Consider the following 17,261-nt stretch of genomic DNA (forward strand, 5'->3'; position numbering starts at 1 on the left):
CCAAGTGTCCAACTCTTGATTTTGGTTCAGGACATGCGTGATCTCGGTTTATGAGATTGAGCCCCGTGGAGCCTGCTTGGAATTCTCTCTCTCTCTCTCTCTCTCTCTCTCTCTCTCTCTCTCTCTCTCTCCTCTCTCTCTCTGCCTCTCATATACACTCTCTCCCTCAAAATAAATAGATGAACTTTAAAAAAAGTTCCAAAACACAAATAGTACAATACTATTAAAAGAGAAATAGAAATAGCATATACACTGGTATTACCCCCTCAGACCCCTTTTGCTAAATAAGGTATATTTTCTATTCTTGGCTTTTTTGTTTGGCACTATGTCCTAAGGACCATTCTATAGTAGTAAATAGAGACATTTTTTTCATTCCTTTTATAATACTCCCATTTTGGGGGGTATACCATAGTTTATTCAGTTATTTCCCCATAGGTCATTTCTAGTCTTTTGCTATTAAAATAATGATACCACAAGTAGCTTGTACATACATTAAAGGAAATATATAAAGTTCACAATTTGAGAAAAGATAGTAATAGAAGTTTGTTCTTGTTGTATTTTTAAACGTTGGGCTAAGAAATGAGGAACTGGTTCTTCTATCAAGCTTAAGTAACTCATATTTTTAGGTAATATTGAGAACAGAATCTTAATATCAAAGTGCTTTTCTCTCATTGTAAAGCCAGATTTCTTCCCACAAAAAACACAACCAAATTTATCATTTTAACAGAGTGTTAAGTATCTTTGCATTGTTCTGAAACAAATCTCTAGAAATAATTCCCGAACTTTTTCATCATGTAAAACTGGAACTATACCTGTTAAGCAATGGCCCTTTCTTCGTACCTGTAGCCCTTGGTAACCACTATTCTACTTTGTGGTTCTATGAATTTGACTACTGTAGATATCTCAGGTAAATAGAATCATACAATATTTGTATTTTTGACTGAGTTATTTCACTTAGCATACTGTCCTCAGTGTCTGTCCATGTGACAGGATGTCCTTCCTTTTTAAGTATGAATAATATTTCATTGTATGTATATGCCACCTTTTGTTTATCCATTCATCTGTCCATTGACATTTTGGTTGCTTTCACTTCTTGGCTATTCTGAATAGTGATGCTCTGAATATGGATATGTAAATATCTCTTTGAGACCTGCTTTTTTATTTATTTTTTGGGTGTATACCCAGAAGTGGGATTGCTAGATCATATGGTAGTTTTTAATATTTTTGAGGAACCCTCCATATTGTTTTCCATGGTGGTTACACCATATTACAGTCCCACCAGCATGCACAAGGTTTTCAGTTTCTCCATATCCTCGCCAACACTTGTTTTCTGGGCTTTGTTTCATTTTGCTTTTGGATAATGGCCATTCTGATGGCTGTGAGGTGATACCTCATTGTGGTCTTAATTTGCATTTTTCTGATAATTAGTGTGATATGTTGGCCATTTAATGTGCTTGTTGGCCATTTGTATATCTTCTTTGGAGAAAGAAGAGTCCTCTGCCCATTTTGTATTTGGCCGCTAGCCTGTGGAATATATTTAACATAGTCTTAAAGAGAATAATTGTGTTAACCTAAAATATGACTGATAAGAATATGTATGAGCTAAATGTATTTTATGATTCTTTTCTTTTAAAGGGCTATTTAGAAACCAAAAAATATTAAGAGAATATAGAGACTTCCTGGGAAACACTAAGGTAAGGTTATCTTTCTGCTATTATGTGTATATATTTTGCACGGTGAAGTGTTAGTGTCAGTCTTTTGTGAAAATCTAGCATATCTGATCATAATTCAAGATTTTCCTGAGCACATTGTAACTTACTGAAATAGTCTGTTTGCTTCTGTGTGGTTTTCTTAAAATAAAAAAAAACTGGGAGGGGGGCGCCTAGGTGGCTCAGTCAGTTAAGTGTCTGACATTGGCTCCAGTCATTATCTCAGGTTTATGAGTTCAAGTCCTGCTGCGGGTTCTGTGCTGACAGCTCAAAGCGTGGAGCCTGCCTCAGATTCTGTGTCTCCCTCTGTCTCTATGCCCCTCCCCCTCTCTCACGTGCTCTCTATCAAAAATAAACATTAAAAAAAATTTAAAAACTTGGGACATATGTTCTTTTTGAATTCATAGTAGTGTTATAAACCATAAGTGTATAGATCGTAGGTGACAGAGAAGACTGTTTTCTTAGGTTTTTAGCAAAGTTTAAACTCTCACGTACACCTTTAATTTTCTTTATCCTGTCTCCTACTCCTAACCCTGATTAAATATTCAAACTGCCACTTCTCTGCTTGTACCCAAAATGTTCAGCCCTTGGAGGAGAACATTTCACAGCCACTGATTGTACTTTCTTATTATATGTATATATAAAATCAGTGGGGGCGCCTTGGTGGCTCAGTCAGTTAAGCGTCCGACTTCGGCTCAGGTCACGATCTTGCGGTCCATGGGTTTGAGCCCCGCGTCGGGCTCTGTGCTGACAGCTCAGAGCCTGGAGCCTGTTTCAGATTCTGTGTCTCCCTCTTTCTCTGACCCTCCCCTGTTCATGCTCTCTCTCTGTCTCAAAAATAAATGTTAAAAAAATTTTTTTTAATTAATAAAAATAAGATCAGTGGATACAATGTTGACAGTCTTACTAAACTTGCAGAGGACATTCATTCTCTTTACTCTGTGAGATAGCTATTCCATACTTTTCCTCTCTTCCCACACTTCCTATAGCCTTACTCTTCAGCTGATGACCTTGCTTCATATTTCATTGAAAAAAATAGATGTGGGGCGCCTGGATGGCTCAGTCGGTTGAGCGTCCGACTTCAGCTCAGGTCATGATCTCACGGTCTGTGAGTTCGAGCCCCGCGTCTGGCTCTGTGCTGACAGCTCAGAGCCTGGAGCCTGCTTCCGATTCTGTGTCTCCCCCCTCTCTGCCCCTCCCCCGTTCATGCTCTGTCTCTCTCTGTCTCAAAAATAAATAAAAACATTTTAAAAAATTAAAAAAAAAATAGATGTAATCGGATAAAAGTACCTCACTTTCCATCACCAGATTTACTGACTTACCTACTTGTGTGCCAGAATACTTCCTACTAGAAGGATTACTATTGGGACCAGTATAGAAAGTTTACCTTTATTATCCTACCTCTTACTCTCTTCTGAATTCTCTTCATTTGGGCTTTGATTCCCACCACTCCACTGAAATGGCTCTTAGCAAAGTCCCCACAACCTCCGAAATACCAGGTAGTCATGTCCAGAGTCAGCTTTGCATTTAAACCTAAATGGGAGGTATCTCCCGTGAAGAAGTCAGTGTCCTATCTGGAGAAAAGACCCGCCATGTAAATTGTCTCCTTTCTTCTGAGTTACATTTGAGACATTGCTCCCTTTTGGTAGAATTTAAGTTGGCAGTGATGAGGACTCTAGTCATATTTTACTTGATATTCTTTTCTTTTCCATTCATTATATTCAAAACTCTTTAATTTCCATTTCCCCTTTGAGTTTTTTGCTTCTGGCATCCCAGTGATAGATAGAGCCTTTGTATGTCTTATGAGCCAGGCTTTTCACTTCCGTGCTGTGGTAGCTGCTGCCACTGCCCATTCCTGTGAGGCTGGTGAGACCTGCTCCCTGGGAAGGTCTGTTCCTACTGTTGTATCTGTTTTACATGGAGGGTCATTGTCACCAGATTTTTGAATAGTAGCTATTGACTTCTGAAATCTGTGTCACTAGAGGCCTTTGAGGATTAATAGTCATCAACCCTGAAATGTTCCAGGATTTGAATAGAATTTCTTTCTGTTACACCCCTTTTTGTAGTAATAGGATAACACCTTAGTATTTAATTTCCCTTTACTGTTCCATATTCCTGTAAGGAACATTCACTCTCCTACTGAAGATGGCTGCTTTCCTTCCCCGAAATATATGGGGCTAGTCCTATTTGCTGGAATTAAATACCTTCTTTACTTTTATTTGTTTTTTTTTCTTCCCAGATCAAGACACTTGTTTTTCTATGGTATTTTTCTTTGTCTTAGGAAATTCCAGTAGTGATTGATATATATGAACTTACTATCTTCTGAGTCTGCCAAAAGCATTCTCTCCTCAGAACACTATTTATCTGATATCTAATTTGTCGTTATCCCTTTATTTTTTTAAAAGTTTTTATCTATCTATCTATCTATCTATCTATCTAAAAGTCTTATTTAGGGACGCCTTGGTAGCTCAGTTGGTTAAGGTCGTGATCTCAAGGCTCGTGAGTTTGAGCCCCATATTGGGCTCTGTGCTGACCGCTCAGAGCCTGGAGCCTGCGTCAGATTCTGTGTCTATGTCTGTCTCTGCCCCTCGCCTGCTCTTGCTATGTCTCTGTCTCTCTCAAAAATAAACATTAAAAAAAAAGTTTTATTTATTTGGAGAGAGAGAGAGAGAGAGCACAAGCTGGGGAGAGGTGGAGAGAAGGGAAAGAGAGAGAATCCCTGGCGGGTTCTGTGCTGTCAGCATGGAGCTCGACGTAGGGCTTGAACTCACAAATCTGTGAGATGATGACTGAGCCAAAACCAAGAGTCAGACGCTTAACCATCTGAGCTACCCAGGTGCCCCTCTCATTGTTCCTTTAATATGTTTCTACTTTCTTGTGCCTTTCCTTAGAATTCTAATTCTGTGAATTTCTTCTTAGAGTCCTTTAGAGCATCAGAAGTACCTTTATCTCCTCTTGCAGTTATAACCCTGAAATACATCAGTAGTGCTTTGAGTATTTTTTGCTGATTTTGTTGGTAGTCTTTTTTTGAAATATTGCCGAATTTTGGTTCTGTTCCAATATTTTTAAAAAAATTGTTTGTAATGAAAAATTTCAAATATATGCAAAAGTAGAAAAAAAAATAGATATTTGATGTACCCATCTTCCAGTTTCAGTAGTTCCCAGCATGGTGGCCATTCTGATTTCTAGAGATGGTTCTCCCATTCCTTTCATTATGGAATTTATTGGTAACTTTAACAGGATACTTCCCAAGTGGCTTGTGAATCTTGGCTCCTTGTGGATCTCTTGCTTTTCCTTGGACTTCGTCACTATTTCTGATGTAGTGACAACTAACACATAATCATCTTTTCTACAGTCTTTTTTATCAGAACGGTTTGAGCTCAGTGAATCTGTTGTTCTTTAATATTCTGTTCTGATTTTAAAGATATCATTTTCTTTCTTTATCTTATTTATCCCCAAAGTCCTTAAACCTTTCTTCTAAAGAAATATTTCTCATCTTCCACCATCTTAAGCAGCATCTTTGCATTTATTTCTATACAGTTTTACTATTCCTAAAATAATTTCATGGAGGGTTTTTTTTTCTCTCTCTCTTCAGCCAAAGGATGCGTGCAGCACATTCTCATTGTGATAAGACAGACATACTGTGGTTTCTATTTATCAGTAAGTGATAGAACTCGGAAATCTAGAGCCATGGTCAGAATTTATAGTTTGCATATCTAAGTTCAAGTTGAAGTCATGCGAATAAAGTTTCTCCCTGCCTAGTTCCTTATCTTAGTCCTGCAGGCAGTTCAAAACAAAATTTGGGGCATCTAATTGCACATTGTCAAGGCCTGACCCTAACACTTTAAATCTAGAAGCTCCCTCTTGTGTTCTGTGGTCCATAGGAAACTTAGGAGGTGCTGTGTAAAATCCTGGTCTGCAGACCTGACTGCAAAACACTGTAAGAGTATGAACAAATTAAAAAAGACATTTTTCTCCCCTCATGCCTGAAATGGCAATACCAAGCCAAGGTGCCTCTATAGAATTCACATTTAAGCTGCAGCACCCTGTCTTACAGGACCTGCACCTTCAGTGAGGACTGTTTCTACTTATTCAAAACCAGCACATTCAGTGAGGGCTGTTTCTAATTGCAAAACCATTGTAGTCTGCTGCTAGGGGACAAAACTGCCATAAGCTGTGGTGACTTACCAAGAACTGACTCTCACGTGGCATGATCCCAGTAACAACCTAAAATTTTACTCTTTTGTTTTCCTCAGCTATTTCTCAGAGTTCTGAGCCAGCGTATGAGATCTTAGAGACTCTTCTTATTTAGACTTATTTAGACTTATGTAGACAATTTACTGGGTAGTAAATTGTAGACGGTTCTACCCATCTTGCCCAGATACGTAGCCATGAAAGAACAGAAGAGAATGTGTACCACATCCCAAAATAAAGGAGGGAGTTAATAAGCATGCCCAGCATTCTCTCCCAAACTTACCTCACTAAACTTAGTCAACCTCCAGAGGGCCACTGGGGAGGGGGGACAGGCTGGCTAAATGCAAGAGGCCACAGTATCAGCGGGGGTGCGAGTATCTGTCCTCATGGAAATCAGAGGAAGAAGTATTCAAGTGCCTACCACCACCAGCAGTATTCTGTTCCCTTGGAACACCTTGTTTTCTAGGAGCCCAAGACAGCCTTTCACCTGGTTTTCCTTCTAATTTCATGAATACCTCCTCTTTATCTCTTCTGCAACAAAACTGCTTTTTTACTCAATCTCCAAATGTTAGACATTTATTATAGACCCTTTTATACTTAAATCCCATCAGTAGATCTGACTGGCATTTTCTTCAAAATAGATACCTAGTATAACTGCTTCTCCCCATGTCTCTTATTGAAACCTTAGTCTAAACTATCACTATCTTTTACCTGGAGTATCCTCCTGATTGTTCTCTCCACTATGCTTTTGTCTCCATAATTTAGTCTCTACATTATAAACTCTGTCTTTGTAAAACATAAATTAGACTATGTCAAGTATCTGTATAAAATCATACGGTGCCTTCTTTTTGCCATTAGAATAAAATTTATACTCCTTACCATATTCTCCAAAATCCGATGGGATATGGCCCCTGCTTCCTTCTCTGTCCTCAACCCCTACCATTTTCCTTGCTCTCTATGTTCTTAGCCACACCAACCTTATTTTGTGCTTCTCTTCCAGCCTTTAAATATGCTGTATACTCTGTCTGAAACTGTTCTTCCAGATTTTTTCATGGTTGCTTCCTTATCATCCTTGAACCTCTTTCCTACTCTAGTTAAAATAAATCTTCCCACATATACCCTCCCCCTCCCATACGTGTTCCTCTCCATTCTGTTTTATCTTCCTTATTTTATTCATTATTTTCTGGTATATACTTGTTTATGGATTTATTCTCTATCTTTCTGGACTGGACTGGGAGATCAGTGAAAGCAGGGACTCTTGTTTTGTTTACTGTCAGGTCCCAGAATTGTGCGAGGCATGTAGTAGTTGCACGATGAAAATTTCTTGAATAAATGCCATAAGGCGGAATATATGCAGTACTTTAATAGAAATTAAATTGAATTGAATTTTAATAATAAATGTGCAGCAGAATGAATATTTATTCTCTGTGACTGACCAAGGAAGGCTTTATGTAGAAAAGTGCCACCTGGCGTAACATGGAAGAGGATGAGTAAAACCTGGACAGATTGTGTTGGAAGATGATGATAACATTCCAGGGAGAGGAAAGAGCAGGAGAAAAAATGCAGAAAGCATACATTGAAGGAAGAGTAAAACTACATTTAACTCAAGAAAGATATTTTTCTTTACTTGGTTTATTTCTTTTGTTTTGGTGTGTTTAGGAATTAAACTTATTATCACTCGAGGTCTTTGGTGTTTAGAGAGCAGTAAGGAGTTAAATTAGAGAAGGAAACTTGGCTTTGGCTGTTCCTTGTTTAAAAGTTAAGGAGTTGCTCAAGAAATGGGAAAATTTTAGAGTGTATCAGTTGTAGTTCAGTACATTTTTATCACTTTATCCCTAGTTTCTGTGTAACCAACTCAGATCTTTTCTGGCGATAGGAAATTACTTACAAGGAAGCAAAATAAACATTTATTGTTTTGGAAAAAGACCATAGGCATTCTCAATTTCCATCTTCTCACTTTTCGAAGAGGAAATTCTGGAGATAAATAAATAAGTAAATAAGTAAATAAGTAAATAAGTAAATAAATAAATAAATCTAGTTGTTTAGAGGTTTTGAAAGAAGAGATGTTTTTCGGGTGTCTTAGAGTCACTTAAAAGCATTAAACTGCTTCCCTGGGAAATTTTAGAGATTTATTTGTTTGGTTCTTTTTTATAGCCACGGTCCAGAACGACATCAGTTTTTTTTAAAGGGCCAGGAAAAGTGGTGATGGTTGCCATTTGCATGTAAGTACTGAAAAATAAGCCATTTGAAATAGAAACATGTTATTTTTAATGTGTATATCCATGAATGTAAACATTTATTACTTAATATCTAGATAGTTAGAAGCTTATATCATTTTAATACTTTTGTTTTTTAAGTTTATTTATTTTGAGAGACAGAGAGAGAGCTGGAGAGGGGCCAAGAGAGAGGGAGACAGAATCCCAAGCAGGCTCCATGCTATCAGCTCAGAGCCCGATGTGGGGCTCAAATTCACAAACCGTGAGATCATGACCTGAGCCAAAACCAAGAGTCCGATGCTTAACCGACTGAGCCACCCAAGCATCCCAAAAGTTTATATTGTTCTAGAAGGAAGTCGAATGAGTCTTTGTTAATTATTGTCAGTAAAGTGATGAAGGAAGAGTCCACATAGATACCTGTGCTTGTACTGTGTCTATTTTTGGTGTCGTTAAGATCTAAGAACAGTTGCTCTCTGAAAATCCTCTTATTTTGGGGGCTCCTGGGTGGCTCAGTCGGTTAATCCTCCAACTTTAGCTCAGGTCATGATCTCACAGTTTATGAGTTTGAGCTCTGCATCGGGCTGTCTAATGTCAGAGTAGAGCCCACTTCGGATCCTTTGTCTCCCTCTCTCTCTGCCCCTCTCCTGCTTCTGCATGTGTTTTCTCTGTCTCTCAAAAATAAATAAAAACATTGAAAATTCTCTTATTTTCATTGGGGTTGATAGAATTTTTTTTTTTTTTTATAAAGGTGAATTATGTGCACCTGGGGTGGCTCAGTTAGTTGAACATGGGACTTTTGATTTCAGCTCAGGTCATGATCTCAGGGTTGTGAGATCAACCCTGAGTCAGCTCTGTACTGAGCTTGGAGCCTGCTTGAGATTCTCTTTCTCCTGCCCCTCTCCCCTTCTCGTGCTCGCTCACTCACTCTCTGTGTCTCTGGAAGAAAAAATGGTGAATTTGCCAAGATCATTTTTTGAATAACTAAACCAGCATGGGTTGTAACTACAGAAGAATATCTGCACTCTTGTTTTTTCACTTACCTCAGAAGAACATAATTGATATTTGTGCCTCTTCTTTTTCTTTCTGTCTAATTGATTCCTATTGTTATTTTTCTTTCTTTTGCTGATTAATCTATCTTAGGATGTTTAAAAAGTTTAATTCCATACTTCATTTGTTATTTTATTTCTAATAAAATAACATGTATATATACATATACATGTATATATATATATATATATATATATATATATATATATGGCATCTCAGGAATTGTGGTAGGGTCTTGAAATTCAAAGATACAATACATAATTCTCATCTTTAAGGATTGGAGAGGAGCTGGACTGGAGGAAGTCATTTACAATAATATAGAGAAGAGATGGTGATGCACTAAGTGCAGTAGCATTAATTCTTTTCATTAGTAAAGCAGGGTTAGCAATGAAGTCTTTCTTCCTCGGAAGAATGTATGTAATGTATATAAACTGCTTAGCATAATACCTGGTACCTAATAGGTATTTAATAATTATTGTTAATATATATTGGCCTGAAGGTCACAGAGGAGAGCTGGATTAGGGATTTAGAGAGTTAATATAGAAATAATAATTAATGCCACAAGAGTAGTTAAGATCACTTGGAGATATGGAAGAAAAACCTCTTAGGAGGAAACCTTGAAGAATGCTAACATCTGTGAAATGGGTGGAGGAAAAGAGCCTGCAGAGGAGACTGAGGAAGAGAAAGGAAAGCAAACCAGGAACTAGGAAGAAACCAGCATACCATGGAAGCCAAGGGAAGACAGCATTTTAAGAAAATAGTGCCATACGCTTCTGTGAGATTAAGGAAAATACTAAAATGTTTTCAGGGATTTAATAACAAGAAACAGTTGTGGTGTTGATAAGAATAATCTAATGAGGTATCCGAGACATAAGCCATCTTTAAATGGCTTGAAGATTTAATACAAAGTATAGAAAACTGAGACAGCAATAGCACATATAACTCTTTTAAGAAATTATCTGAAGTGGAAGAGGGGAAAGGGTAGCTGGAGGGGGACCTATAGTTTGTCATTTATAGAATGAAGATGTTAATATTTATATAATAATAGCGTTATAATGAAACATAGTGACTAGTATAGTGCCCAAGATAAGCCGTCCCAGTCATTATTGTTGGAATCTGACCAGCCAGCTTCCTCAGAGCTAACCATGTTTATTTTTAGCATCTGTTATCTTCTGGTATGACCTTGAGACTGCTTGGTTTAGATTCGTCTTCATCTCTGGCATCTGCCTGCTTGATAAAACAGACTTTCATCAAAGTCTTGGTTTTGACACTGGTCTGCTAGACAATATCAAGTGCATATCCTCTTTAACCCGCCGAAGACACTTAATTTCCTTTGTAACTTTATTTTGTCAAAATATAAAACACTCTCATCCGTTCTCAAAATACACTTAAGTAATTTGTTTTACACGTATCATGTTTCTTCATTTGAGTAATGATACCGTAACCTGTGTTTTTCAAATTTGCACTCTTGTTACCTAAAATACAAGAAGTTCTTTGAAGACTAGAGATTCTTTTTAATTTACTTTGAACAGAATCTAGTATAGAGGTATATATAGTCAATTACATAAGTTTTTGGTGGAAATTTGTGTCAAAACCTATGCTAAATTGTTTTGTCTTTCTCTTCTAGCAATGGATTAAATTGCTTCTTTAAATTTCTTGCCTGGATTTATACGGGTTCCGCAAGTATGTTCTCTGAAGCTATACATTCTTTATCTGATACTTGTAATCAGGTGAGGGGTAAAAGCTTTTTCCTTACTAGTTTTAAAGTAATTTTTAAGCCTTTTGTCTAAAAGCTGACTTATTTAAAAATAGAATGATTCCTGTAGTTGGCATGAGGAATAAAATGAAAATTGTTTTACTTTTGAACGATGAATACATAGAAAAATGGTCACAGTATTTTAAAGCAGGTTGTTCTGCTTTAAGAACTTACAACAATGGAGTATGACGTATAAGATTATCGGTCACTAAGTGTTTGAGCAGAGGCTTTTGTACAAGAGCTTCTTACAAGAGCTTTCATTAGGTAGAAATTTGGTCTCTGAATATGAGTTCTTATGACTATAAGAGCCGATTTAAGTTTTTTGAATAAAGATATAAAAGATTCACATGTGATTGATGAATTAAAACCATTTTACATTAGACTGGTATTTTAAATTCCTTTCTTTGACTTTGTAAATGAAGAAAGATTTTTATAAAATTAGAATACCTTTTTAAATCCCCTTCGACTTGCAGGATTTTGACTACTACAAACCTAAGTCTTTTTTAAGAACATCGTAAACATTTCTACTTATGTTGCTTTTCACATTTTAAAGAATGTGGTGTATTAAGAGAATACCTTGTTAGCATTTATTTGTTTATACTCCTGTTTTGTAGGAACAGATTTGGGAGAATTTATGGTAAGAGACACAGGTATAATAACAATATTTTAGACAAAGTTAAAAGTAATAATAAAATGGTAGAGAGCAAGGAGAGCGATCTGAGTTAAAAATTGAACCTGAGAACTCATCACTGTCAAATGAATTAACACCCTTTGTAAAAGCAAGGAAAGAAGACATTTACTATTAGTACTAGCAATCTTTCCCTTGAATTAAATTTTAGACTCATGAGACACTTAATAGCTACTATCTTTAAAATATTTTTCCACTCAGTTGTGGTATGGAGTTGGGGGAGAGAATGGGGAGAGATACATAACATAGTATCTAATGTTGAACGCCTATCTGAACATAAAAATACTGAAATATAAAAATATTGGTACATAGGGCAAGAGGGTATGTACAGAGTATTAGTTTCAGTATTAGTTGTTATTTAAAAAATTGAAGATCATTTTTTTCTCTAGGATTCAAAAAATACATTTTTTTTATTTTTAAATTTTTATTTATTTTTTTGAGAGAGAGACAGAGTGCAAGCAGGGGAGGGGCAGAGAGAGAGGGAGACACAATCTGAAGCAGGCTTCAGGCTCCAAGCTGTCAGCACAGAGCCCGACGCGGGGCTCAAACCCATGAACTGTGTGAGATGATGACCTGAGCCAAACTCGGATGCTTAACCAGCTGAGCCACCCGGCCACCCCTGAAGTGTCCCTAGTCTGCAGTATATTCAGGGGTTTAAAAGACTGGTAGATTATCTGTGGACAGACCTGGAATAATAGCTAGTATAATTTGAGTAAAAAATTCCAGTTGGTAAAACATTTCATAAGGAACTTCAGCTTCCAGTCATGAGGGACTAATGGGGACTGGACTTCGTCTTTTGCTGTAAACAACTAAAACTCTGGACCAAATTTATGAAACAGTGTTTTCAAACTTTGGACAAAGGACTGCAATAGGATGATCCCTGAGAGAAGGGAAGCAAATAAGTTGAGCTGTATGATCTCTCTCATTTTTTTGCTTGAAGACACATTTGGAATAGTGGGAGGAAGGTGGGAGATAATAGTCTCATTGGGTTGAGAAGGCAGAAACTAGAGTTCACTGAGGCTGAGGTAGCTAGAAATTACAAGGCAGAGTTCCACAGAGGAGGGAACTGTGCAGATAAAAAGTAGCAGATGTCTACATACAGGCTCGCTCGTTCTTTCTTTCTTTCTTTCTTTCTTTCTTTCTTTCTTTCTTTCCTTCCTTCCTTCCTTCCTTCCTTCCTTCCTTCCTTCCTTCCTTCCTTCCTTCTTTCCTTCCTTCTTTCCTTCCTTCTTTTCTTTTCTTTCTTTCTTTCTTTCTTTCTTTCTTTTCTTTCCTTCCTTCCTTCCTTCCTTCCTTCTTTCCTTCCTTCTTTCCTTCCTTCTTTTCTTTCTTTCTTTCTTTCTTTCTTTCTTTCTTTCTTTCTTTCTTTCTTTCTTTCTTCTTGAGTTGTGTCTTTGCTGAATATTAAGCAAAGGGTGTAGGGTAAATCTTTACATGAGTCTGGGCAAAGAAACACCAGGGAACATTAGGCTAATTCCTAGAGTAGAGCTTACACAGCGATCAGATACATTCAAGTTCTGACCATCTGAGATACAGTCCTCATTGATTACCCAGGCAAATAGAAGGGTCATATCATACTAGTAAGGCTAAATGATCTTTGGTATAAAAGCTATTTTAGAACCTCCCTAAAAAAGTTCTGAAGGCTCAAGCTGATTTGCAGGTAACTTAATGACATGCTACAACAAAGCCCCACACTCTGTAAGAAGACAACAAAATCCAGACACTTAATATAACATTCATCATGTTCCATCTAATAAAATTATCAGACAACCAAGAATCAGAAATTTGACTCAGACCCAGTCTAACTGCTGCAAACTGTGAAAGACAGCAAGAGAGGAGAGGACCAGAGAAAAATTATAGAAACAAGTACAAAACCAGTAACAAAATGACAAATAAATGCATATCTATCAATAATTACTTTCAATATAAATTGACTAAACACTCCAATCAAAAGACAGAGGGTGACAAGGGGATTAAAAATCAAAACCAGTCTATCTGCTGCCTACAAGAAAACCATTTCAGACTGAAAGACACTTGCAGATTGAAAGTGAGGGGGTGAAGAAAGATGTGTCATGCATATGAATGTCAAAAGAAATCCAGCATAGCAATACTTCTATTGGACAAAATAGACTTAAACAGTATAACAGGAAGAGCATCTAGATGGCTCAGTCGTTAAGCATCTGATTTCAGCTCAGGACATGATCTCGCAGTTTGTAGGTTTGAGCCCAGCGTTGGGCTCTGTGCTGACAGCTCAGAGCCTGGAGCCTGCTTTGGATTCTTTCTCTCCCTCTCTCTGCCCTTCCCCTGCTAATGTTCTCTCTCTCTCTCTCTCTCTCTCTCTCAAAAATAAATAAACATTAAAAAAAAAATTTTTTTTAAGAGTGTATGTAACAAGAGACAAGGACACTGTGTAATAATAAAGGGGACAATCCAACAAGATACAACAATTATAAATATTTATGCATCCATATGAGAGGACTCAAACACCTAAAAAGGTTAATAACAAACTTGAAAGAATTAATTGGTATTAATATATTAATAGAAAAGGGCTTTAACAGCCCACTCACATCAATGGACAGATCATCCAAACAGAAAATCAATAAGGAAATAATGGCTTTGAATGACACACTGGGCTGGGTGGATTTAACAGCTATATTCAGAACATTCCATCCTCAAACGGCAGAATACATATTCTTTTCATGTACACATGGAACATTCTCTAGAATAGATCACATATTAGGCCACAGGACAAGTTTCAACGAAGTCAGAAAGATGGAAGTCATATGCATCTTTTTTGACCACGATGCTATGAAATTAGAAATCAACCACAAGAAAAAATCTGAGAACACGTTCACTTATACATGGAGGTTAAATAACAGGCTACTAGACAATGAATGAGTCAACCAAGAAATCAAAGATGAAATTAAAAATTACATGGAAACAAATGAAAATGAAAACACAACAGGGGCGCCTGGGTGGCTGAGTCGGTTAAGTGTCCAACTTCAGCTCAGGTCATGATTTCGTAGTTCATGAGTTCGAGCCCCGTGTTGGGCTCTGTGCTGACAGCTCAGAGTCTGGAACCTGCTTCAGATTCTGTGTCTCCCCATCTCTCTGCCCCTCCCTGCTTGTACTTGTCTGTCTCAAAAATAAATAAACATTTTAAAAAAATAGAAAACAAAATCTTTGGGATGCCGCAAAAGCTGTTGTGAAAGGAAGTTTGTAGCAATATAAGCCTACCTTAAAAAGCAAGAAAAACCTCAGATGAACAGCCTAACTTATACCGAAAGAACTAGAAACAAAACAAAACAAAACCCCAAATCAACAGAGAAGGAAGGAAGTATTAAAGATTAGAGTAGAAATAAATGATACAGAAACTGAAAAAAACAGGTCAATGAAACCAGGATTTCATTACTTGAAAAAATCAAAATTGATAAACCTCTAGTTTAGACTTATCAAGAAAAAAAGAGGACTCAAAATCACAAATGAGAAAGGATAAATAACACTACAGAAATACAAAAAATTATAAGAATATTTTCGAAAACTATATGCCAACAAAATAGACAACCTAGAAGACATGGATAAATTAACCTGCTAAAACAAGCAGGAATAAATAGAAAATTTGAACAGACTTATTCCTAGCAAGGAAATTGAGTCAGTAAAACAAAGAAACAAACTTCCAGCAAACAAAAGTGCAGGACCAGATGGCTTCACAGGTGAATTCTACCAAACATTTATTCTTCTTAAATATTTCTCCAAAAAATGGAAAAGGAGGGAAAAGTTCCAAATCCAATTGATGAGGCCAGCATTACCCTGATACCAAAACCAGGTAAGGACACCACCAAAAAAGAGAAGTCTGGGCCAAATCTCTGATGAACATAGATGCAAAAATCGTCAACAGAATACTAGCATACTGAGTCCAACAATACATTAAAAAAATCATTCACCACAATTAAGTAAGGTTTATTCCTGGGTTGCCAGGGTGGTTCAATATTCCGAAATCAATCAATGTGGTCTATCAATAAGAGAAAGGATAAAAACATATGATCGTTTTAATAGATGCAGAAAAAGCATTTGACAAAGTACAACATCCATTCATAATAAAAATCCTCAACAAAGTAGGTTTAGAGGAAACGTACTTCAACATAATAAAGATGTTATATGAAAAACCCACAGCGGACATCACACTCAATGGGGAAATACTGAAAACTTTGACCCTAAGGTCAGGAACAAGATAAACATGCCCACTCTTACTACTTTTATTCAACATAGTATTGGAAGTTGTATCCAGAGCAGTCAGACAACAATAAGGAAGAAGTAAAAGTTCCACTGTTTGCAGATGACATGATACTATAAAGAACCCTGAAGATTACACCAAAAAAACTACTAAAGCTGATAAGTGAATTCAGTAAAGTCTCAGGACATAAAATCAGTGTACGGGAATCTGTTACATTGTTGTATACTAATAAGCAACAGAAAGAGAAATTAAGAAAATAATCCCATTTACAGTTGTGCTAAAAATAATAAAGTACCTAGGAATAAACAACCAAAGAAGTAAGAGACCTGTATTCTGAAAACTATAAAATGTTGATGAAGGAAATTGAAAATAGCACAGAGAAATGGAAAGACATTCCATGCTCATGGATTGGAAGAACAAATATTGTTAAAATGTCTATATTACCCAAAGCAATCTACAGATTTAACACAATCCCTATCAAAGTACCAACAATATTTTTCACAGAATTAGAACAAACCTAAAATTTTTATGGACCCACAAAAGACCCCTGCAAAAATAGCCAAAGCAGTCTTGAAAAAGAAAAGCAAAGCTGGAAGTATCGCAATTCTGGACTTCAAGTTGTGTTACAAACCTGTAGTAATCAAAACAGTATGGAACTGGCAGAAAACTAGATGCATTGATCAACGGAATAGAATAGAAAACCTGGCAATAAACCCACAATTATATATAGTCAGTCAGTCTTTGACAAAGTAGGAAAGAATGTCCAAAGAGAAAAAGATAGTCTCTTCCCAATAAATGGTGCTGGGAAAACTGGACAGCTACGTGTAAAAGAATGAAACTGGAGTACTTTTTTACACTGTATGGAAAAATAAACTCAAAATGCATTAAAGACCTAAATGTGAGACCTGAAATCATAAAAATCAAGAAGAGAGTATAGGCAATAATTTCTTTGACATCAACCATACCAACATTTTTCTAGGTATGTCTCCTAAGGCAAGGGAAATAAAAGCAAAAATTTAAGTACTGGGACTAATCAAAATAAATAGCTTCTGCACAGTGAAGGAAACAGTCAACAAAACTAAAAGGCAACCAGCTGAATGAGAGAAGATATTTGCAAATGACATATTTGATAAAGGATTAGTATCCAAAATATATAAAGAACTGATACAACTCAATATCTCTTTTGAAAGCTTTTTAGACATAATAATATTTTTAAAAATTCTAAGGAACTCCTACAACTCAATAGCAAAAAAAACCTATCCAATCAAAAAATGGGGAAGAATCTGAATATTTTTCCAAAGAAGACAAACAAATGGCCAACAAGTACATGAAAGGTACTCAAGTACTCAACGTTACTAATCAAGGAAATGCTGTCAACATCACAGTGAGCTATCACCTCACACTTCTGGAATTCTTA

The 17,261-nt window shown here is 36.6% G+C and overlaps 1 protein-coding gene across 1 annotated transcript in view; it reads left to right on the plus strand.

The window, feature by feature from the left end:
* Positions 1-17,261, plus strand: part of SLC30A9 (solute carrier family 30 member 9) — an 86,364-nt gene that overhangs the window by 43,259 nt on the left and 25,844 nt on the right. Inside the window, exons 7-9 of the mRNA XM_047091242.1 lie at positions 1,636-1,694; positions 8,058-8,125; positions 10,794-10,896. Coding sequence (XP_046947198.1) covers positions 1,636-1,694; positions 8,058-8,125; positions 10,794-10,896 — 230 coding nt within the window. The remainder of the gene's footprint in view (positions 1-1,635; positions 1,695-8,057; positions 8,126-10,793; positions 10,897-17,261) is intronic.

This window comes from Lynx rufus, unplaced genomic scaffold (assembly GCF_022079265.1).
Source record: "Lynx rufus isolate CCGP_SWC_20201006 ecotype Redwood Valley unplaced genomic scaffold, mLynRuf1.p SCAF_3, whole genome shotgun sequence".
Lineage (NCBI taxonomy): Eukaryota > Metazoa > Chordata > Mammalia > Carnivora > Felidae > Lynx > Lynx rufus.